Here is a 24131-nt window from a genome sequence, read left to right on the forward strand (position 1 = left end):
CAATATGAGCAGCCTATTTCTTCATTTGTTCCTGAAAAGTTCCCTAAGAACAGTAGATGCGTGTCTGCTTTAACGTGCGTAGTATTCACACAGGACTGCTGTTTATGTAACTCCAGCGTTAACATAGTTGTCAAAAGAAGTGTTGGGTCTATCTGTTATAATGCACTATTTCCTCCCGTGCTATAAATACCAGGAGTCAGTGCACTCAGACATATTGCCTGAAGTGTACTAAATTGGTCATGTAAGTTGATTTTCCGCCACTGCTTCTAGCCCTTAGAGCCCCAAGCTCTTTAGCCTTCATGTCTGTATCGGTTTGCCTTACTTCTGATGCTTTCTCTTCAGGCTTTGCACAACTCTCTCTACCTCTCTCTCCCCCTRGTTTTGTCTTTGACTGACTCTTACCTTTCTTCCCCTTGCTTTCTGTCATCTATCAGAGGGTGAGTGTTTCTCTCTCTCCCTCTCCTCCCTCTCCCTCTCTCGCCGCGAAGTCTGCCTATCTCTCCTTCTTCATCTCTCTCTTCCTCTTTTTCTCGGACTGACTCATGGCTTTCTTTCCCTTGCTTTCTGTCTTGTCACCTCTCAGACGGTGAGTTCCTGTCTGTCTGTCTGCCCGTCCGTCTGTCCGTGGTGTCTTTGGTCATCATGTCCCTTCTCATAAAAGCTTCATCACCTTCTTAACCCACTGAACTCATGTATTCTGGTTACTTCTGACAAGTAACCGGATCAATGAGACTTTTGTGGACAGAGGAGCATTTGATTCTGTACATTTGAATCCACACATTGTAACTGTCCCACATGGTAACCCCCCCACACCCCCTGACTGTGACCTCTCAAGATTTAGAACTTTTCAGTTTGTCAGTTTCCCCCAAAACAGCCCCCCCCCCCACATTCTCACATACTTTTATGAGAACCATACACATGTTAGCATGACCTGTTGTATGCTGGTAGACTGTGTGTGGTATGCATCATCAGATATCATACACACTGGAAGGTGTGTGTGTGTGTGTGTGTGTTAGGGCTGGGCGGTAAACCATAAAACACAATATAACGGTATTCATTCACGGACTGGTTTGGATTTGATTTGTTACATTAAATAATTCAGTAATGACAACAAAAAAATGATGGCAATCATCTGTTTTTATTGCCAGTGAGAAACATGCAAACAGCTGAGAAGAGAACTGCTAGCTAACTTGCAAGCACAACATGTCAACAACAATCGTCTGACTACCCCTAGTGGCGAAAGTAAGAACTGCAATTGAAGCCGAAAATGCAGTCAGAGGAGAAGGATTGTTCTGTCAAGGATGTTTTGTTGTTGTTGGGAATAGCGATATACTAAGACAATGGCAACGTGACATGGTGTGTAAGTGATAGCAAATGAGTGCAGGAAATGAAGAAATTGATTACAATACTGGAAGAGAATGCTGGAATTGAACAAATAACTATGCAAATGGAAACAATGGGTTCGAGTACCAGAGTTAGAGGCTATAAAGAGGATTTTGATTCTTATGCAATATTCTACAAATAGGACTACCTTACTGTCAGTTTTATCCATTATTTTTGGCTGAAGTTTGGCTGAAACAATTAGAATGGGAAAAGCCTATTAAAACCATATCGCCCAGCCCTAGTGTGTGTAAGAGGTTTTGGTCTCCAGCCCTAGATCTCTCTCTACAGTGTACCAGGTATGTTGTACCTTTTCACCTACATGTTATGGTCTCTGTGAAACCAGTTCCGTTCCTCGCTCACTTCACTGTGCAAACCTAAAACTACAGGACATGCTGTCAGTACTAGTCTAGTTTCATCTTCAAATGCTGTCCCTTAGGCTTAGTTCCATTTTAAACTGGTTGTGATATGGGACGTTAGTAAAGTATGGAGATTGATATCCACACTCATTACTCACCGCATGCCAGAGACTAGAACAGTTCAGTAGTAGTGATTCTAGAAGCTCTTTCTCACTTTTTCTTCGAAATAGTCTAAATGGCTATGCCTCTGTTAAGAATACTTGGGCCTGGAATGTGTGACAAATGTCTTTTTTTAAATATATATATTTTTAAACCTTTTTTTCACGACCTACGAGATTGAGAACACATTCTCCTTTACAGCAACAACCTGGGCGGGGAAGAGTTGCAAAGTTGTCCTCGAGGATCTGTCTTCTAGATACTATCTATTAGGTCTATTGAGCGTGTTATCTATCTACCTCCCTCCTCTTTATCCCCACTGCCTCTACGCTCTCACTGGACAGGGAAATTGAGCACTTTTGACTTATAGAAATCCAGTTTGGCCAGTTTGCTGGGAACTTAAAGGGATAGTTTACACACGCTACAGATTTGTGCAAAGTACAAATCTCATCAATACCTAGAAAGAAGTCCCATGATCCTGGATAGTCAGCTAGCAACTCAAATGATGTGAGTTCACTAGCTACAGTTTAGCATTAGCTTCATTCAGGTTCAGGGCAAAACAATGTGTTGTCTCACTGTTTCGTCTCTCTCCCCTCCCTCGGCTCTCAGCTGCTAAATGCCTGCAGATCTTCAACATTGAGATGAAGAGTAAGATGAAGGCTCACACCATGACCGAGGAAGTCATGTTCTGGAAGTGGATCTCTGTCAACACCGTCGCCTTGGTGACTGAAGCGGCCGTCTACCATTGGAGCATGGAGGGGGACTCGCAGCCCATCAAAGTGTTTGATCGGCACGCTAGTCTGGCCGGATGCCAGATCATAAACTACAGAACAGACGAACAGCAGAAGTGGCTCCTCCTTATAGGGATCTCGGCACAGGTACACACACACACACACACACACACACTCCTTATGATCAGTCTTCTATTGTCTCACATACAAACCCATACTTCACAGCGTGTGCACACATCAGACATACGGTGTAAGCTTTGTATTCTAAAAGCACCGTACTTCGGTTCTTTTCTAGCATGTTCAGATAGTGATGACATCCCCTCGTTTCTATCCTGCAGCAAAACCGTGTGGTGGGGGCCATGCAGCTGTACTCTGTGGACAGGAAGGTGTCTCAGCCCATCGAAGGCCACGCTGCAGCTTTCGGAGAGTTTAAGGTGGAGGGCAACACCAAAGCCTCCACTCTGTTCTGCTTCGCTGTGCGCAGCCAGGCTGGGGGCAAGGTGAGAACCGGACACTGGGGGGTATACAGGCATGGTGAACCTAGTAATGACTCCATAACAAACCAGGACACCCTCTGTAAGCATTACTTGTGACTGGAGAAACTGGAGGAAGCTTGTGGCTGACTCTTCTGCAGTCAAATGATGATGATTACTTAATGCATACGGTCAGTAATGCATACGGTCAGTGCATACGGTCAGTATGTGTGGTTAGTATGCGGTCACTATGTTGACCTGTGTGGTCATGTTGTGTTCCAGCTGCACATCATAGAGGTGGGTCAGCCGGCTACAGGGAACCAGCCGTTTACTAAGAAGGCGGTTGACGTATTCTTCCCTCCTGAGGCTCAGACAGACTTCCCCGTCGCCATGCAGGTAAGGACCCTAAAGGGTGCCTCTCTCAATGAATGAATGCATATCAGTCGAGCCAGACTGAATCTGCTGGGAGGTTTTCTTAATGCATATTTAACCAGTACAACTGAAGCGGTTTGTTTTCTGTCTGAGTTTACCCTTCACTTGGCAACACTTACTTACTTACCAGTAACCCGCACACACATATGTTCAGGATTCTTTAACTATTAAAACACTTAACTGCCATTCAACAATGCTGATAAGACATTGGTGTTGTACAATGCTATGATAAGACCAGAGCATACCAGACCTATTTTCTCTCCATATCCCCGGATTTTTACCGCAAGCTCTGGACATTTACACCTGGATCTTGCAGCTAACTAGCTGCTATCCGAGTGACTATTGGCTAACATCAATTCCGGAGCAAACACCAATTATCCCGGAGCTAGCCAGCTGAAGAGTTCCATCAGCCACTCCTGGGCTACAATCACCTATCCGGACCCGTTTTACTGCCGATGCGGAGCCCCACCGGGCCTTCACGACTGGGATACCGACGTTATCTGCCCGAGGGGTTATTCAACTGGCCCCTCCATCGCGACGTAACCTGAACGCCCATATGCTAACTGCGGCCCGCTAATCGTTAGCTGTCTTGAGCATATCGGCTGCTATCTGAACAGGTCTATCGAACAATCTTACGCCGCGGGCTAGCTTAGTGGAGCCTCACTGCTCCATCTACGGCTGCCCCCTGGACACTATGATCACTTGGCTACATAGCTGATGCTTGGTGACTGTCCATTAATTCACGGTACTCCATTCCGTTTATTTGTGTTTATCTGTCGGCTCTGTGCTTTAACTCAGGATCTGTGTGTAGTTAATCCGACCCTCTCTGCCTAGCCGTCGCCATTTTACCTGCTGCTGCTGTGTTAACTGACTAGCTGCGTTATCTCACCTGTGTTTTAGCTAGCTCTCCCAATCAAGACCTGCAATCACTTTATGCCTTATTGTATGTCTCCCTCAATAATCAATATGCCTTGCATACTGTTGTTCAGGCTAGTTATCATTGTTTTGGTTTGCAATGGACCCCGTAGTTCCACTCTCCGTACCTCCGATACCTCTTTGTCCCACCCCCCACACATGCGGTGACCTCACCCATTGAGACCAGCATGTCCAGAGATACAACCCTCTTATCATCACCCAGTGCCTGGCTTGCCTCGCTGTACCACGCCCACCATACCCTGTCTGCACATTATGCCCAGAAACTATTCTACCACGCCCATAAATCTGCTCCTTTTATTCTTTGTCCCCAACGCTCTAGGCGACCAGTTTTGATAGCCTTTAGCCGCACCCTCATCCTACTACTCCTCTGTTCCTCGGGTGATGTGGAGGTAAACCCAGGCCCTGCATTGTCCCCAGTCACCCTCATTTGTTGACTTCTGTGATCGAAAAAGCCTTGGCCTCATGCATGTCAACATCAGAAGCCTCCTCCCTAAGTTTGCCTTACTCACCGCTTTAGCACACTCTGCCAACCTGATGTCCTTGCCGTGTCCGAATCCTGCTTAGGAAGGCCACCAAAAATTCTGAGATTTCCATACCAACTATAACACTTTCCGTCAAGATAGAACTGCCAAAGGGGAGGAGTTGCAATCTACTGCAGAGATAGCCTGCAAAGTTCTGTCATACTTTCCAGTCTATGCCCAAACAGTTCGAACTTCTAATTTTAAAAATTAATCTCTCCAGAAATAAGTCTCTCACTGTTGCCGCCTGCTACCGACCCCCCTCAGCTCCAGCTGTGCCCTGGACACCATCTGTGAATTGATCGCTCCCCATCTAGCTTCAGAGTTTGTTCTGTTAGGTGACCTAAACTGGGATATGCTTAACACCCCGGCAGTCCTACAATCCAAGCTTGATGCCCTCAATCTCACACAAATCATCAAGGAACCACCAGGTACAACCCTAATCCGTAAACATGGGCACCCTAATAGACATTATCCTGACCAACCTGCCCTCCAAATACACCTCTGCTGTCTTCAATCAAGATCTCAGTGATCACTGCCTCATTGCCTGTATCCGCCACGGGTCCGCGGTCAAACGACCCCCTCATCACTGTCAAACGCTCCCTAAAACACTTCTGCGAGCAGGCCTTTCTAATCGACCTGGCCCGGTACCCTGAGAGGATATTGACCTCATCCCGTCAGTTGAGGATGCCTGGTCATTCTTTAAATGTTACTTCCTCACCATATTAGACAAGCATGCTCCGTTCAAAAAATGCAGAACCAAGAACAGATATAGCCCTGTTCACTCCAGACCTGACTGCCTCGACCAGCACAAAAACATCCTGTGGCGAACTGCAATAGCATCGAAGAGCCCCCGCGATATGCAACTGTTCAGGGAAGTCAGGAACCAATACACGCAGTCAGTCAGGAAAGCAAAGGCCAGCTTTTTCAAGCAGAAATTTGCATCCTGTAGCTCTAACTCCAAAAAGTTCTGGATACTGTAAAGTCCATGGAGAACAAGAGCACCTCCTCCCAGCTGCCCACTGCACTGAGGCTAGGTAACACGTCACCACCGATAAATCCTGATAATCGAAGACTTCAACAAGCATTTCTCAATGGCTGGCCATGCCTTCCTCCTGGCGACTCCAACTTGTTGCCAACAGCCCCGCCCCCTCCGCTGCTACTCGCCCAAGCCTCCCCAGCTTCTCCTTACCCAAATCCAATAGCAGATGTTCTGAAAGAGCTGGAAAACCTGGACCCATACAAATCAGCTGGGCTTGACAATCTGGACCCCCTATTTCTGAAACTGTCCGCCCGCCATTGTCGCACCCCCTATCACCAGCCTGTTCAACCTCTCCTTCGTATCATCTGAGATCCCCAAGGATTGGAAAGCTGCCGCGGTCATCCCCTCTTCAAAGGGGGAGACACCCTGGACCCAAACTGTTACAGACCTATATCCATCCTGCCCTGCCTATCTAAGGTCTTCGAAAGCCAAGTCAACAAACAGATCACTGACCATCTCGAATCCCACCGTACCTTCTCCTGTGCAATCCGGTTTCCGAGCCGGTCATGGGTGCACCTCAGCCACGCTCAAGGTACTAAACGATATCATAACCGCCACGATAAAAGACATTACTGTGCAGCCGTCTTCATCGACCTGGCCAAGGCTTTCGACTCTGTCAATCACCATATTCTTATCGGCAGACTCCGTAGCCTCGGTTTTTCTAATGACTGCCTTGCCTGGTTCACCAACTACTTTGCAGACAGAGTTCAGTGTGTCAAACGGAGGGCATGTTGTCCGGTCCCTGGCAGTCTCTATGGGTACCACAGGGTTCAATTCTCGGGCCGACTCTTTTCTCTGTATACATCAATGATGTTGCTCTTGCTGCGGGCGATTCCCTGATCCACCTCTACGCAGACGACACCATTCTATATACTTCCGGCCCTTCCTTGGACACTGTACTATCTAACCTCCAAACGAGCTTCAATGCCATACAACACTCCTCCGTGGCCTCCAACTGCTCTTAAACGCTAGTAAAACCAAATGCATGCTTTTCAACCGTTCGCTGCCGCACCCGCACGCCCGACTAGCATCACCACCCTGGACGGTTCCGACCTAGAATATGTGGACATCTATAAGTACCTAGGTGTCTGGCTAGACTGCAAACTCTCCTTCCAGACTCATATCAAACATCTCCAATCCAAAATCAAAGCAAGAATCGGCTTTCTATTCCGCAACAAAGCCTCCTTCACTCACGCCGCCAAACTTACCCTAGTAAAACTGACTATCCTACCGATCCTCGACTTCGGCGATGTCATCTACAAAATAGCTTCCAATACTCTACTCAGCAAACTGGATGCAGTTTATCACAGTGCCATTCGTTTTGTTACTAAAGCACCTTATACGACCCACCACTGCGACCTGTATGCCCTAGTCGGCTGGCCCTCGCTACATGTTCGTCGTCAGACCCACTGGCTCCAGGTCATCTACAAGGCTATGCTAGGTAAAGTGCCGCCTATCTCAGTTCACTGGTCACGATGGCTACACCCACCCGCAGCACGCGCTCCAGCAGGTGTATCTCACTGATCATCCCTAAAGCAAAACCTCATTGGACGCCTTTCCTTCCAGTTCTCTGCTGCCTGCGACTGGAACGAATTGCAAAAATCTCTGAAGTTGGAGACTTTTATCTCCCTCAACAACTTTAAAAATCTGCTATCCGAGCAGCTAACCGACGCTGCAGCTGTACATAGTCCATCTGTAAACTACCCACCCAATTTACCTACCTCACCCCCCATACTGCTTTTATTTATTTACTTTCTGCTCTTTTGCACACCAGTATCTCTTCTTGCACATGATCATCTGATGATTTATCACCTCCAGTGTTAATCTGCTAAATTGTAATTATTCGATTTATTGCCTACCTCATGCCTTTTGCACACATTGTATATAGATTCTCTTTTTTTTTTTTTCTACCATGTTATTGACTTGTTTATTGTTTACTCCATGTGTAACTCTGTGTTGTCTGTTCACACTGCTATGCTTTATCTTGGCCAGGTCGCAGTTGCAAATGAGAACTTGTTCTCAACTAGCCTACCTGGTTAAATAAAGGTGAAATAAAAAAATAAATAAAAAAATAAGGCCCATACAGAGGGTATAATCTCTGTATCCCCGGTTTCTCTGTCCTCAGATTGGCACCAAGCACGGTGTGATCTACCTGATCACTAAGTATGGCTATATCCACCTGTACGACCTGGAGTCAGGAGTGTGTATCTACATGAACCGCATCAGCGCCGAGACCATCTTCGTCACCGCCCCCCACGAACTCACCTCCGGCATCATCGGGGTTAACAAGAAGGGACAGGTAAGCATGTCAGACCCATTAGAATTACAATACGGATGTATACAACAGGATCTCTATGGTCATTTTGTTATGGGTGGATACCAGGGAAAGCATGTACACATATACACATTATCCAGCTAAATAAAACTTATTTATATATATTTTTTTATTCGTTTTTGTGTCATGTTCTTTCTTATGTTTATTGAAAATCATCACAGAAAATGAGTTATTAATCCATTGATTGATTTGATTCATAAATGTTCTGCATCCCCCTCAGGTGTTGTCAGTGTGTGTGGAGGAGGAGAACATAGTGAACTATGCCACCAACGTGCTGCAGAACCCAGACCTGGGCCTGAGGATGGCTGTGCGTTCTAACCTGGCCGGGGCTGAGGAGCTGTTTGCCAGGAAGTTCAACACACTGTTCGCCCAGGGCTCCTACTCCGAGGCTGCCAAGGTGGCCGCATCCACACCCAAGGTAGGTCAGACGCCAGGACTAGGGGAGGTGATCTGTTAGGTTGGTTTGGGCTGAAGGAGGGTTGCAAAATTACAGTTGGAAGAGTCCTAGAATCAGGAGGGAATAAGCAGTAAATACGGAAACCCCCAAACAGAATTTCTGGAAAAACTGAGAATTTGGGGAAGGTTACTGGAATTTTGTAACACTAGGAGGGGAAAATACAGTCTCTTTCTGGATCCTCCTTAGCCTTGCTATACACTTAGCAACAATAACATTTAATTACTGCATCTTATCCTCTTCCTCTCCTCCAGGGTATCCTGCGCACAGCGGAGACCATCCGTAAGTTCCAGAGCGTGCCAGCCCAGCCGGGCCAGGCCTCTCCCCTGCTGCAGTACTTTGGCATCCTGCTGGACCAGGGCCAGCTCAACAAGTTTGAGTCTCTGGAGCTGTGTAGGCCCGTGCTACAGCAAGGACGCAAGCAGCTGCTGGAGAAGTGGCTGAAAGAGGACAAGGTAGGACTGACTGGAGATGGAGCAGTGGATTGGGCAGCCTTGTTACTATGCTCACACACACACATCAAGACTAAGACTGTGTGTATGTAAACAGAAGTCCCCCACGGGCCTCCCGAGTGGATCAGTGGTCTGAGGCACTGAATCACAGTGCTAGCTGTGCCGCTAGAGATTCTGGTTCAAGTCCAGGCTCTGTCGCAGCCGGCCGCGACCGGGAGACCCATGGGGCGGCGTACAATTTGCCTAGCGTCGTCCGGGTTAGGGGAGAGTCTGGCCGACAGGGATGTCCTTGTCCCATTGCGCACTAGCGACTCCTGTGGCGGGCCAGGCGCAATGCGTATGGTGTTTCATCCGACACATTGGTGCGGCTGGCTTCCGGGTTAAGAGGGCATTGTGTCAAGAAGTAGTGCGGCTTGGTTGGGTTGTGTTTCTGAGGACGCACTGCTCTCAACCTTCGCCTCTCCCAAGTCCGTACGGGAGTTGCAGCGATGAGACAAGACTGTAACTAGCAATTGGATACCACGAAATTGGGGAGGAAAAAGGGGTAAAAATAAAAACAGTTCCCCCCTCCATAGTCTGTCAATCGATTCCCTTTGTGCTTGTATATTTACCCTGAAATTGCAGTATAGCTAAAGTTGATGTGTTGCGTGTGTGTAGCTGGAGTGTTGTGAGGAGCTTGGTGACCTGGTTAAGGCAGTAGATCCTACGCTAGCCCTCAGTGTCTACCTCAGGGCCAACGTACCCAGCAAGGTGATCCAGTGCTTTGCTGAGACCGGACAGTTCCAGAAGATAGTGCTCTACGCCAAAAAGGTACACTTCACTCTGAGAATGGATGGACTGTTTTAGTAGTACATTTGATTGATCTGAAGTACCTAGTTTTAAAATGTCAGCTTGCCCATTTGTCTTGTCAGATGACAGCATTATGTGGACTCTCCTCTCTCGCTCTCTCTCCCTCCCCTCTTTCTCTCTCTCCACTCTTTCCCCCCTTACTCTCCCCCTTTTTTCTCTTTCTCTCCCCCTCTTTCCTCCCTCCTTTTTCTCTCTCCCCCCTCTGTTCTCTCTCTCTCCCCCCTCTCTTTCTCTCTCTCCCCCTCTTTCCTCTCCTAGGTGGGCTACTCTCCAGACTGGGTGTTTCTGTTGAGGAATGTGATGCGGGTCAGCCCAGACCAGGGTCTACAGTTCTCTCAGATGCTGGTGGCAGATGAGGAGCCCCTGGCCAACATCAACCAGGTAACACACAGCACAGAAACACAGACACACAGGCCAGTGAGGGGCCTCCCCGGTCTGTTATTTTTCCTTTTTAAGGGCATATCAACGTTCCCCTCCTCTTGTCTTAACTGGCTCTGGCTAAAAGTTGCCCACAAGCATAGACCTATGGGCCCTGGCCAAAAGTAGTGCACTGTATAGGGAATATGGTGCGAATTTGGGACATACCCCTAGAATCAGCAGTTTAGAGGTAACTTCATCCTATCTAATCCAGCAATGCACTTCCTTATTCAGCAGGATTATGTCCTTGTGACTCTTGATTACCTCTTTCTCTACTATTATTGGCTGCTAATGTCCCCCCTCTCTCTCTCGTGATTGGTGTAGATAGTGGATGTGTTCATGGAGGGAAGTCTGATCCAGCAGTGTACCTCCTTCCTATTGGACGCTCTGAAGAACAATCAGCCAGCCGAGGGACACCTACAGACACGCCTACTGGAGATGAACCTCATCCACGCCCCCCAGGTACAAACACACACACCTTTCATAATGTTTGTTGTGTTTCTGTTGGTGCAATATGTGTTGTAATTGGTGGTTCTGTGTGTATCCAGGTCGCCGACGCGATCCTTGGCAACCAGATGTTTAGTCACTATGACCGTGCCCACATCGCCCAGCTGTGTGAGAAGGCTGGACTGCAACAGAGGGCTCTAGAGCACTACACTGACCTGTTCGACATCAAACGGGCTGTCGTACACACACACCTGCTCAACCCTGAGGTACGTAGGTGTATGTGGGCTGGGTTCAAATGTAATTAATCTATCTATCTATCTATCTATCTATCTATCTATCCCCAAGCCATAAGACTCCTGACCAGCTAATCAAAGGGCTACCCAGACGCCTCTTTTACGCTGCTGCTACTCTCTGTTTATAATCTATGCATAGTCACTAACTCTACCTACATGTACATATTACCTCAACAAACCGGTGCCCCCGCACATTGACTCTGTACTGGTACCCCCTGTATATAGTCTCGCTTGTTATTTTACTGCTGCTATTTAATTATTTGTTACTTTTATTTTCTACTTATCTATTTTTTTTCTAAACCAACAATGCTTTAAGAAGTTACGGGCTTATAAGTAAGGTTTACACCTGTTGTATTTGGCACATGTGACAAATAAAATTTGATTTGTGTTAACCCTCTCCTCTCTCCTTGTAGTGGCTGGTGAACTTCTTTGGCGCCCTGTCAGTAGAGGACTCAGTAGAGTGTCTTCGGGCCATGTTATCAGCCAACATCAGACAGAACCTTCAGCTGTGTGTCCAGGTGGCATCTAAATACCACGAGCAGCTGGGAACAAACACCCTGGTGGAGCTCTTTGAGTCCTTCAAGAGCTACGAGGGTACGTCTGGGTCTTGCTTCTCTTGTGGTCTATGTGGTCCAGCTATTAGAGCCACAGAACCTGGCACACATGCACAGCTTAGGATGCTAGAGCCTAGGATTGCTAGAGCCTAGGATTGCTAGAGCCTAGGATGCTAGAGCCTAGGATGCTAGATCAAATCAAATCAAATGTATTTATATAGCCCTTACATCAGCTGATATCTCAAAGTGCTGTACAGAAACCCAGCCTAAAACCCCAAACAGCAAGCAATGCAGGTGTAGAAGCACGGTGGCTAGGAAAAACTCCCAAGAAAGGCCAAAACCTAGGAATCAACCTAGAGAGGAACCAGGCTATGAGGGGTGGCCAGTCCTCTTCTGGCTGTGCCGGGTGGAGATTATAACAGAACATGGCCCAAATGTTCATAAATGACCAGCATGGTCAAATAATAATAATCACAGTAGTTGTCGAGGGTGCAGCAAGTCAGCACCTCAGGAGTAAATGTCAGTTGGCTTTTCATAGCCGATCATTAAGAGTATCTCTACCGCTCCTGCTGTCTCTAGAGAGTTGAAAACAGCAGGTCTGGGACAGGTAGCACGTCCGGTGAACAGGTCAGGGTTCCATAGCCGCAGGCAGAACAGCTAGAGCCTAGGACGCTAGAGCCTAGGACGCTAGAGCCTAGGACGCTAGAGCCTAGGACGCTAGAGCCTAGGACGCTAGAGCCTAGGACGCTAGAGCCTAGGACGCTAGAGCCTAGGACGCTAGAGCCTAGGATGCTAGAGCCTAGGATGCTAGAGCCTAGGATGCTAGAGCCTAGGCTACCATATGTTTTCACAGGGAAACTAGGAAACCTATTCAATTGTGAAACGGTGTTCTTCCTCTCCCAGGTCTGTTCTACTTCCTGGGCTCCATAGTGAACTTCAGTCAGGACCCTGACGTCCATTTTAAATACATCCAGGCGGCCTGTAAGACAGGGCAGATCAAGGAAGTGGAGCGCATCTGTAGAGAGAGCAACTGTTACGACCCGGACAGGGTCAAGAACTTCCTCAAGGTACGGGGGCTACCCCAGCAGTGTTGGTTAGGTGAATGTTTATTTGTAAGTCGCTCTGGATAAGAGTGCCTGCTAAATAATTAAAATGTTTAAAAACAAATGTTTAGCCTGGAAGACTACAAACCAGGTTCACTAGCTTTCAGTTACATGTAAGATCGGAAGTGACACGAACCAGACTGAATTCTCACCTTTCACAGTTGTTTCATGGGATATCAGCTTCCTTTTGCAAATGTAATGAAATGTAACTATTGATGTTCTGTGTTGCCTCTCTCTCCCCCATCAGGAGGCTAAATTGACAGACCAGCTGCCGTTGATCATAGTGTGTGACCGCTTTGACTTTGTCCATGACCTGGTGCTCTATCTCTACCGCAACACTCTGCAGAAGTACATAGAGATCTACGTTCAGAAGGTAAGAGCCATCCGCCTGGCAGTAGGCCCAGTGAGGAACACAGCACTGCAGGGCAGGAAGAGAGGATGAGAGATGTCAAGATACCTTTATTGTTGGTTCTACCAATAAATAGCACTTTTTTGTTGTTGTTGCTGTAATTGCCATTACCTGCTATTGCCTCGCCTTGACGTGTGTGTACTGTAGGTGAACCCCAGCCGTCTGCCTGTGGTGATAGGAGGTCTGTTGGATGTAGACTGTGCTGAAGACGTCATTAAGAACCTGATCATGGTGGTGAGAGGACAGTTCTCCACTGATGAGCTGGTGGCAGAGGTGGAGAAGAGGAACAGGTACAGACACATCACTTACGCATGTGGTCTCCCAACATTGTCGGCTCCTATTCTTCAAATAGGGAGAACACTTTGTCAGAACTTTCAGGCTTGTCCTTTCCCCCTGGTGAGGCAATGCTTCAAAGATCCCAGACAAAATGTTTCACGAGGGTTTCTCAAAAGGAGATTTTGTGTGTGTTCCAGACTGAAGCTGTTGTTGCCGTGGCTTGAGTCTCGTATCCATGAGGGCTGTGAAGAGCCGGCTACCCACAATGCCTTGGCTAAGATCTACATTGACAGTAACAACACCCCGGAGCGCTTCCTGAAGGAGAACACCTTCTACGACAGTGCTGTAGTGGGGAAGTATTGTGAGAAGAGAGACCCCCACCTCGCCTGTGTCGCCTATGAGAGGGGCCAGTGTGACCTGGACCTTATCAAGGTCTGAACACACACACACCACACCGCACACACCCACGGGAGATGACTATGATGCATTGATTGGTTTGGTTTCATTGTGCTCTGCTGTAGGTGTGCAATGAGAACTCCCTGTTCAAGAGTGAGGCTCGCTACCTGGTCCGACGGAAAGACCCAGAACTATGGGCCAACGTTCTTGAGGAGAACAACCCTTATAGACGCCAACTCATAGACCAGGTAAGTACAATACCCTCTGATAACACTATGTTGGTATCTCCCTGTGTTCTGACCTGTATCTCCCTGTGTTCTGACCTGTGTTTCATTGTGTTTCCCAGGTGGTGCAGACCGCTCTGTCAGAGACCCAGGACCCAGAGGAGGTGTCTGTGACAGTCAAGGCCTTCATGACAGCTGACCTGCCCAATGAGCTCATCGAACTACTGGAGAAGATTGTATTGGACAACTCCGTCTTCAGCGAGCACCGGTCAGTCACCACGCACACACAAACACTTTTCAAACACTTTACTTGGCCTCGCATTTAAATATGGAGGTTGAAAAGACTCAAATATTTCAAATGTTCTACGAATACCTGTAGTTGGAAGTCTTATCTAGCCTCTGTGTGTCTTCTCTGTTTCTCCCCCAGAAACCTCCAGAACCTGTTGATCCTGACGGCCATCAAGGCAGACCGGACGCGTGTGATGGAGTACGTCAACCGCCTGGACAACTACGACGCCCCCGACATCGCTAACATCGCCATCAGCAACGAGCTCTTCGAGGAGGCTTTCGCCATATTCAAGAAGTTTGACGTCAACACCTCCGCCATTCAGGTTAACAAGAGTCTGAAGATAATGCAAAATATTTAGCTAATCATTGTACCCTGTTTTGTTTCAATGCACCAGCAATACTTTTCTTGACTTTTCTTTCTGCACCTTACAAATATTTGATCATTGGACGTCTTTATTTATTACTGACCAACTGTCTCTCTAGGTCCTGATCGAGCATATCAGTAACCTGGACAGAGCCTATGAGTTTGCAGAGCGTTGTAATGAGGCCGCGGTATGGAGTCAACTGGCCAGAGCCCAGCTCCAGAGAGACCTGGTTAAAGAGGCCATCGATTCCTACATCAAAGCTGACGACCCGTCAGCCTACATGGAGGTGGTCAGCGCTGCCAGCAAGAACAGTAAGACAACACATCACACTGTGTGAGGGACAGAGGAACACGGAAAAGCAAGGAAACTGAGGCAGTAGCGGGGATAAGTCCAACAAGGCAGTAGCGGGGATAAGTCCAACAAGGCAGTAGCGGGGATAAGTCCAACAAGGCAGTAGCGGGATTAAGTCCAACAAGGCAGTAGCGGGGATAAGTCCAACAAGGCAGTAGCGGGGATAAGTCCAACATGGCAGTAGCGGGGATAAGTCCAACATGGCAGTAGCGGGGATAAGTCCAACAAGGCAGTAGCGGGTATAAGTCCAACATGGCAGTAGCGGGGATAAGTCCAACAAGAGTTCACTTGAAGCCTCCTATGCACTGTATGTGTGTATAATGTATAGAATTTATGGTGTGTGTGTGGTTGTGTGTATTTTAGATAACTGGGAGGACCTGGTGAAGTTCCTTCAGATGGCTCGGAAGAAGGCCAGAGAGTCGTATGTAGAGACAGAGCTCATCTTTGCTCTGGCTAAAACTGGCAGACTGGCCGAACTAGAGGAATTTGTCAGCGGCCCTAACAATGCCCATATACAACAGGTAAATGTCTCAAATATGTACAAAATGCACATTTATCAACATGGAACGTTCTGTTCGCAGAGACCTTTGGTTTCAACTTACCCTCTCTTTCTCCTCCTGCAGGTGGGAGATAGGTGTTATGAAGAAGGGATGTACGATGCTGCCAAGCTGCTGTACAATAACGTGTCCAACTTTGCCCGCCTGGCGTCCACGCTGGTACACCTAGGAGAGTACCAAGCTGCTGTGGACAGCGCCAGGAAAGCCAACAGCACACGCACCTGGAAGGAGGTACATCTAAACATTCTTACACACACATGTTATGCTGTACGTACGTGTAAGTCATTTGTCGGGTTGTGTATCATTCGCTCGATCTCTCTCTCTCTCTCTCTCTCTCTCTCAAGGTGTGTTGTGCGTGTGTGGATGGGGAAGAGTTTCGATTGGCTCAGATCTGTGGTCTACACATTGTTATCCACGCTGATGAACTGGAGGAGCTCATCAGCTACTACCAGGTAAATCCCCTGAATCACTTTAACCTGCTGGTCCTCTATAGTTTAGTACCAGGTAAAGGGAATGTTTTCAGATAGTTTAGGTGTCTGTACAGTGTCTGTGGTTAACTCATGTTCGTGTCTGTGTGTATCAGGACCGGGGTTACTACGAGGAGCTGATAGGCCTGTTGGAGGCCGCGTTGGGTTTGGAGCGCGCTCATATGGGAATGTTCACAGAGCTGGCCATCCTCTACTCCAAATTTAAACCCCAGAAGATGAGAGAACACCTGGAACTCTTCTGGTCCCGCGTCAACATCCCTAAGGTGTGTCTCTCTCTAAATAAATAAAACGATTGTAAATATTTCTCTTTTCCCCCATATCTGTCTGTGAACTCACTTCCTGTGGTTGTCCAATCAGGTGCTGCGAGCGGCGGAGCAGTCCCATCTGTGGGCGGAGTTAGTGTTTCTGTATGATAAATATGAGGAATATGACAACGCTGTCCTCACGATGATGTCACACCCTACGGACGCTTGGAAGGAGGTGCAGTTCAAGGACATCATTGCCAAGGTAGCACGACCTCATCGGTCCTCACTCACGAAACAGTTGAAAACCTCGCTGAAGGGATTCTAACCACAACTGTAGCCACCTCTCTCCGTAAGGAACTTCATTGTGTTGTATGACTCTTTCTAGGTGGCCAATGTGGAGCTGTACTACAAATCCCTTTCCTTTTACCTGGACAACAAACCTCTGCTGACGAATGACCTTCTGACCATACTGTCACCACGGTTAGACCACAGCCGCACGGTCAGCTACTTCACCAAGGTAATCAGTCAAAACACCTGTCATTAAACCCGGAATAGACTGAGAAACATGTTCCCACAATACTACAACCCTGCAAATTTAGCAGCAACGCAAGACCAAATAATATGACGCTTGCGTGGGTCTCCAGGTTAACCAGTCGAAGTTGGTAAAGCCTTACCTGAGGTCAGTTCAGAGTCATAACAACAAGGGAGTCAACGAGGCCCTCAATAACCTGCTGACAGAGGAGGAGGACTACCAGGTGAGGGAGTGTGTGTGTGTTCTAGTTATGCTCTTATGTTGTTCTATGGCACTATGTGTTGTGGTCTCCAGGAAGCATGACTTGTATGTCTGTTTTGTCCATAGGGTCTGAGGGCGTCTATCGATGCATATGATAACTTTGACACCATTGGTTTGGCCCAGAGACTGGAGAAGCATGAGCTGATTGAGTTCAGACGCATCGCAGCATACCTCTACAAAGGCAACAACCGCTGGAGACAGAGCGTGGAACTCTGCAAGAAGGACAAATTATACAAGGTTAACATTTTTGCGGGATACTAGTTGTTCCTGCCAAACCAGCACCTGGATCCAGACGCACTGCTGTGCAAAGTTTTTATTATTTTTATATGTATATTCTTTTGTCTTGCACTGTAAATATTTTCTGGGACCTTTTCACACTTCACTCTACTTTGACTAGAGCCTGATGGGGGCACTGTTTCACGTTGGATGACGGAAATAGTGAATATTTAGTCAAATGCAACCTGTTGAAATACGTGTCTTCCTTCAGTTTTCTCCTCTGTAGTTTTTCAGCTTTGGAATGATGTAACCACTGGTGCAACATCTGTGAGAATCAAAATGTTCCCGTGTTTCATCATCCACCCATCCATCCATCCACACATCTCTTCCCCTGTCAGTCTGTCTCAAGATGGGATGCTGTATGCTGCAGAGACATGACTTCGGTCTCAAATCAATCTTTTAATCAAATCAATCAACCCCCTCTTACTGCGTGTGTTTGGCAGGATGCAATGCTGTATGCTGCTGAGTCTAAGGATGCTGAGCTGGCTGAGACCCTGTTGCAGTGGTTCCTGGAGGAGGGCAGGAAGGAGTGTTTCGCTGCCTGTCTGTTTGCCTCCTACGACCTGTTGCACCCTGACGTGGTGCTGGAGCTGGCCTGGAGACACAATATCATGGACTTTGCCATGCCATACTTCATCCAAGTCATGAGGGAGTACCTCACCAAGGTCAGTCCTGCTCCAAAAACGGCAAGCATATGTGTCCCAAATGGCACCCTATTCCCGACAGTGCACATCTTCTGACCAGAGCCCTATTGGCCCAGGTCAAAAGTAGTGCACTATATAGAGAATAGGGTGCCATTTGGGACGTACACCAAATCTTAATTTCGGTCGGTGAAAATGTAGTAAGCTAAATAATGGATTTCTTCCTGCTAATTTGACTTACAAGAAGATAAAATTATCTGGAAACCAGAGACGGGCAGTTGTCCTTGACCTTTTCTCTGTAGGTATTGTAAAAGCAGACAGGGTTTAGAGAAATACTTTTGGTAATACAAATTAAAATAGTAGAAAGTTTACTTAAATATAGCGCTAACGCTGCTGGAGAAATCATTCACACAACTTTATTATTTTGTTTTTCTTCACTTTGTGTTTGTAATTAAGTTAAAACATGAGACACTCTTTAAGTGGGGAAGACAACCATTCCTCTAGCACATTGTCTAGTAATGACACCACTTCCTGTAACCTTTGACCCCAAGATATGTGAGCTCATCTCTGTGGGTTCTCTTCCAGGTTGATGAGGTTGAGGAGAAGGTGACGGTCTCTGGCTCTCTTTATTTATCTCCTTTTTGTTCTGTCTGTTCTGTCTGTTTCCTGTTCTAACATAGACCCTAGGTTTCTGATGTAGACTGAGAATCCTTAACATAGGTCTGGCCAGTCCTGGTCCTTTAGAGCGTCACAGGGGGTGCGGGGTTCTGTTTCAGTCCAGCACCAACCTTTCTAGATTGAAGACTGAATCAGATATGTAAGAGCGGGGCAACAAAAGCTATGCTCACACTCAACCCCCTAGAACCAGGACTGGCCACCCTTGACCTACTGGGACCCCCCACTCCCCCCCCCCCGGGTCTCTCCTCTCACTGATAATCCCAGACTGTTTACTCCTGGTTAACAGGAACACATGATAGAGGTCCTGGTTAACAGGAACACATGATAGAGGTCCTGGTTAACAGGAACATATGATAGAAGATGGAACAGTATGATAGAACAGTAACACATGATAGAAGATGGAACTGTATGATAGAACAGTAACACATGATAGAAGATGGAAACAGTATGTAGAACAGTAACACATGAATAAAGAATTGGAACAAAGTATGATAGAACAGTATAAAGTACACATGATAGAAGATGGAACTGTATGATAGAACAGTAACACATGATAGAAGATGGAACAGTATGATAGAACAGTAACACAATGATAGTAGATGGAACAGTATGATAGAACAGTAACACATGATAGTAGATGGAACAGTATGATAGAACAGTAACACATGATAGAAAGTGCTGCACTATAGTCCTCCGCATCAGTAGTCAGCTAGCCTGAGTGACAATCTGTTTGTTCTACCATGTCAATGCCTTGTCACTTATTTGGCCTGACTAATGACCGCAATGAGCACAAACAGATCTGGGACCAGGCTAGTAGTTAGCAGATCCAGGACTGCAGTGTCTGCTGGATTCCTATGTCTGCCATTAAACTGATCAGTGAAGAGCAGCATGGAGATGAAGAGCAGCAGACACTTGGCCCTCCCTGGAGGACTGGAGTCGAAGCCCCCTGCTGCAAACAGAGTTCTGTCGGAGTATTCTCATGTAGCTTTAACAGCTATGTACAGTACCACCGTAGTGCACAATACCACATTGTGAGAAGCATCCCCTAGCTATACAGCCACTAGCTAGCTATACAGCCACTTGCTAGCTTTACAGCCACTAGCTAGCTTTATAGCCACTAGCTAGCTATACAGCCACAGAGAACCAAAACCACCTCTCCCACACACTGGTGTGCATCCCAAATGGCACCCTATTCCCTACATAGTGCACTACTGTTGACCAGAGCCGTACAAGTAGTGCACTGTATAGGGAATAGGGTACCATTTGGGTTGCACACCATTAATTAGCTTATTTATCAGAGGAGGCACATACTCCCTTGTAGTTGTTTTTTCTGCTGCTGAAATTCTTACCATTCACACTGCCAGTTTATTTTGTAGTTATGACATTGTAATTCTTTAGTTCGTTTTAGTTAATTGTCCATACAGACAAGTCACATCTTCACAGCTATTATTACTGTAAATATAATAACTTTTTGGAATAACTTCGAAATGATTTAATTACGTAACTTTAATACAATAATACACACATTTCTGTTTGACTCTTGAATACATCAGAAACCTTGCTTGATTTGTTTTCTTTAGCCTATATTTGACCTGCTCACACTTCTGAAGCACTGCCTACGAAGATCGCTAAACATTTACTTGAGCAAAATTACCTCAACTAGCTTTGGATAAGATAGCAGTTCACAGTTGAGAAAAAGATGCATGCTCTTAACCAAGCAAAATACTTTTGATAAACTGCTCTAGATAAGTTGGTGAAATATTGCATTTTGTTAGGCAAGGAGGAGTGCCCTGTAGCTGAAGCATGTTATGTTGTGATTGAGGTTTGTCTGTTTTTCTCCTGGACTGGGATGTGTTTTGCGTTTTCTAGGCTTGAATGAAAGTGGAGTGTCAGCATCTTGGCCTGGGCCAGGCTTCTCCACAACACAGAGAATACAAAATTCACTTCCACAAGCCTTGCTGTATACAGTGCTTCTAGAGTAGTTTAAAGATGCTCCCTCACTTGTAAGGAAAACTGTAGTTTCTCACCAATCCCGCATGGCATCTTCTCTAAGGCATCCTCACTGTAGAAATAGATACTAGTCTATAAAGTCTGATATTGAAAGGTGAAGTATAATATTATGCATATTGTTGTCTTCATGACAAGTTAACATCACCAATAAAATATTATCAGAATGTATCTCTGTAGAACGTTAATTGACAAATAATTTACAACGCCACAGTTTTATTATAGTGAGCCCACCCATTAGGCGACTGACTGGCTTTTCTCTCTGACCTCTGTCTGACCCTTTGTTCTCAGGTGGACAAACTGGAGGAGTCAGAAAGCCAAAGGAAGACTGAGGAAGAAGTCACAGAACCCACCCCCATAGTTTTCGGTAGGTTCCGTAATGCAATTTATATGATATATTCCAAATCCCAAACTCCCTCTTGTCCTTCTAGCCCATTAAAAGGCTTGGTTAAATGAGTAAGGGAATCTGAATGCAACGCTAGAAAGACGGCTGTTTATTATCTGTATGTTTAACTCTGTGTGTGTGTGTGTGTGTGTGTGTGTGTGTGTGTAGGTCAGCAGCTGATGTTGACGGCAGGCTCGGCTCCAGTGGCTCCCCAGCCTGGATACCCAGGAGGCTACGGATACGCTGCCCCAGGCTACTCCCCCCAGCCCCCCTACAACATGTAGACCACCTCTACCCCACCCAGCCCCCCTACAACATGTAGACCACCTCTACCCCACCCAGCCCCCCTACAACATGTAGACCACCTCTACCCCACCCAGCCTCCCTACAACATTGTTAGAACCACCCTCATACCCCACCCAGCCCCCTACAATGCTAGGACAGCCCCCCTACAACATGTAGACCACCTCTACCCCACCCAGAACGCTCCCTACAGCGTTTACAACATGTAGACCACCTTACCCCCACCCAGCTCCCTACAACTTACAACATGTTAGACCACCTCTACCCCACCCAGCCCCCCTACAACATGTAGAACCACCTCTACCCCACCAGCCCCCCTACAGCTACACATGTAGACCACCTCTACCCACCCAGCCTCCCTACAAACATGTAGACCACCTCTACCCCCCCAGCCCCCCTACAACATGTAGACCACCTCTACCCCACCCAGCCTCCCTACAACATGTAGACCACTCTACCCCACCCAGCCCCCCTACAACATGTAGACCAACCGTACCGCCACGCCCAGCCTCCCTACAACATGTGCCCCTTACCCACCCAGCCCCCTACAACATGTAGACCACCTCTACCCCACCCAGCCTCCCTACAACATGTAGACCACCTCTACCCCACCCAGCCCCCCACAACATGAGACCACCTCTACCCCACCCAGCCTCCCTTACAACATGTAGACCACCTTCTACCCCACCCAAGCCTCCTACCAACATGTAGACCACCTTACCCACCCGCCCCCTACAACATGAGAACTGTACCACCAGACTCTAACCTACCACCAGCCCACGCTCCCTACAATGTAGACCACCTCTAACTCTCTCCACCCAGCCTCCCTACCATACAACATGTAGACCACCTCTACCCCACCCAGTCCCCCTACCAGCTTACAACATGTAGACCACCTCTACCCCACCCAAGCCTCCCTACACGTACAACATGTAGACCACCTCTACCCACCCAGCCCTCCCTACAGCTACAACATGTAGACCACCTCTACCCACCCAGCCTCCCTACAGCTACACAGAATTAGACCACCTCTACCCCACCAGCCTCCCTACAGCTACAACATGTAGACCACCTCTACCCCACCCCAGCCTCCTTACAACATGTAGACCACCTCTACCCCACCCAGCCTTCCCTTACAACATGTAGACCACCTCTACCCCACCCAGCCTCCCTACAACATGTAGACCACCTCTACCCCACCCAGCCTCCCTACAACATGTAGACCACCTCTACCCCACCCAGCCTTCCTACAGCTACAACTGTAGACCACACTCTACCCCCACCCAGCCTCCCTACAACATGTAGACCACCTCTACCCCACCCAGCCTCCCTACAACATGTAGACCACCTCTACCCCACCCAGCCCCCTACAGCTACAACATGTAGACCACCTCTACCCCACCCAGCCTCCCTACAACATGTAGACCACCTCTACCCCACCCAGCCCCCTACACATGTAGACCACCTCTACCCCACCCAGCCTCCCTACATTGTAGGACCACCTCTACCCCACCCAGCCTCCCTACAACATGTAGACCACCTCTACCCCACCCAGCCTCCCTACAGCTACAACATGTAGACCACCTCTACCCCACCCCAGTCCCTACAGCTACAACATGTAAGACCACCTCTACCCCACCCAGCCCCCCTACAACATGTAGACCACCTCTACCCACCCAGCCTCCCTACAACATGTAGACCACCTCAACCCCACCCAGCCTCCCTACAGCTACAACATGTAGACCACCTCTACCCCACCCAGCCCCCCTACAACATGTAGACCACCTCTACCCCACCCAGCCCCCTACAACATGTAGACCACCTCTACCCCCCCAGTCCCCCCTACAACATGTAGACCACCTCTACCCCACCAGCCCCTACAACATGTAGACCACCTCTACCCCACCCAGCCCCCCTACAACATGTAGACCACCTCTACCCCACCCAGCCCCCCTGGGCTACAGTAAGGCTGTGTCCCAAATGACACCCTATTCCCAGTATAGTGAACTACTTTTGACCAGGGTCCATATGACTCTGGTCTAAAGTAGTGCAGTATATATAGGCTATATGGTGTCGATTGGGATGCAGATCATGTAGACCTTAGAAGCTCCAGGTAGAATTATTGGGACCTTAACACGCCCCCCTCGGCCAACCTCAGGCCCCGACCTGAACCACACTTACCCTGCACTGGGATACAGATACAGCTTGCTTATGGATTCTATATGTATTCCCTGCCTTGACACCCCTGATACTCCTAATCTCACTACTCTGAGACACACCTAGCCCACCTATGGACACTACTATCCCCCACACCCAAATCTCTCAACTGAAAAGACCTCCACTTTGCTCCCACCTCCTCTCGCTCCTCACCTCTTACTCCCACTTCCTCTTGCTCCCCCTCTCCCTCCAATGGAATACAGCAAGACTAAGTGACCCCTCTACTTAGGCTGAACCGACCAGCCCACCCGCCATTCACCACGCACCGCATGACAACAGCGCTTAGCTCCTAGAGAAAATA

At 47.7% G+C, this 24131-nt stretch overlaps 1 protein-coding gene and 1 long non-coding RNA gene across 3 annotated transcripts in view; one reads left to right on the plus strand and one right to left on the minus strand.

Annotated features, from left to right (window-relative positions):
• Positions 1 to 21894, plus strand: part of LOC111974793 (clathrin heavy chain 1) — a 55333-nt gene extending 33439 nt beyond the window's left edge. Inside the window, exons 3-33 of one of the 2 annotated variants that reach the window (XM_024002795.2) lie at positions 2505 to 2773; positions 2965 to 3126; positions 3382 to 3495; positions 8153 to 8326; positions 8583 to 8780; positions 9071 to 9271; positions 9926 to 10078; positions 10376 to 10498; positions 10859 to 10996; positions 11083 to 11247; positions 11688 to 11868; positions 12732 to 12895; positions 13179 to 13304; positions 13488 to 13630; positions 13814 to 14048; positions 14138 to 14260; positions 14359 to 14504; positions 14664 to 14847; positions 15008 to 15200; positions 15604 to 15761; positions 15864 to 16028; positions 16142 to 16249; positions 16381 to 16548; positions 16643 to 16792; positions 16916 to 17047; positions 17175 to 17285; positions 17390 to 17560; positions 18043 to 18264; positions 18826 to 18852; positions 21217 to 21292; positions 21479 to 21698. In XM_024002795.2, coding sequence (XP_023858563.1) covers positions 2505 to 2773; positions 2965 to 3126; positions 3382 to 3495; positions 8153 to 8326; positions 8583 to 8780; positions 9071 to 9271; positions 9926 to 10078; positions 10376 to 10498; positions 10859 to 10996; positions 11083 to 11247; positions 11688 to 11868; positions 12732 to 12895; positions 13179 to 13304; positions 13488 to 13630; positions 13814 to 14048; positions 14138 to 14260; positions 14359 to 14504; positions 14664 to 14847; positions 15008 to 15200; positions 15604 to 15761; positions 15864 to 16028; positions 16142 to 16249; positions 16381 to 16548; positions 16643 to 16792; positions 16916 to 17047; positions 17175 to 17285; positions 17390 to 17560; positions 18043 to 18264; positions 18826 to 18852; positions 21217 to 21292; positions 21479 to 21594 — 4796 coding nt within the window. In that variant the 3' untranslated portion in view covers positions 21595 to 21698. Of the gene's footprint in view, positions 1 to 2504; positions 2774 to 2964; positions 3127 to 3381; positions 3496 to 8152; positions 8327 to 8582; positions 8781 to 9070; positions 9272 to 9925; positions 10079 to 10375; positions 10499 to 10858; positions 10997 to 11082; positions 11248 to 11687; positions 11869 to 12731; positions 12896 to 13178; positions 13305 to 13487; positions 13631 to 13813; positions 14049 to 14137; positions 14261 to 14358; positions 14505 to 14663; positions 14848 to 15007; positions 15201 to 15603; positions 15762 to 15863; positions 16029 to 16141; positions 16250 to 16380; positions 16549 to 16642; positions 16793 to 16915; positions 17048 to 17174; positions 17286 to 17389; positions 17561 to 18042; positions 18265 to 18825; positions 18853 to 21216; positions 21293 to 21478 lie in introns of both variants that reach the window. The other variant, XM_024002796.2, reaches the window with a different exon arrangement.
• A 1082-nt stretch (positions 21895 to 22976) lies between these two features.
• Positions 22977 to 23387, minus strand: LOC111974995 (uncharacterized). The gene is made up of 3 exons (XR_002878752.2): positions 23317 to 23387; positions 23116 to 23197; positions 22977 to 23042 (listed from the first exon to the last, which is right to left on the minus strand). It is a non-coding gene; the product is annotated as an uncharacterized lncRNA (long non-coding RNA).
• Positions 23388 to 24131: the final 744 nt, after the last annotated feature.

The sequence above is a fragment of the Salvelinus sp. IW2-2015 genome, linkage group LG15 (assembly GCF_002910315.2).
Source record: "Salvelinus sp. IW2-2015 linkage group LG15, ASM291031v2, whole genome shotgun sequence".
Lineage (NCBI taxonomy): Eukaryota > Metazoa > Chordata > Actinopteri > Salmoniformes > Salmonidae > Salvelinus > Salvelinus sp. IW2-2015.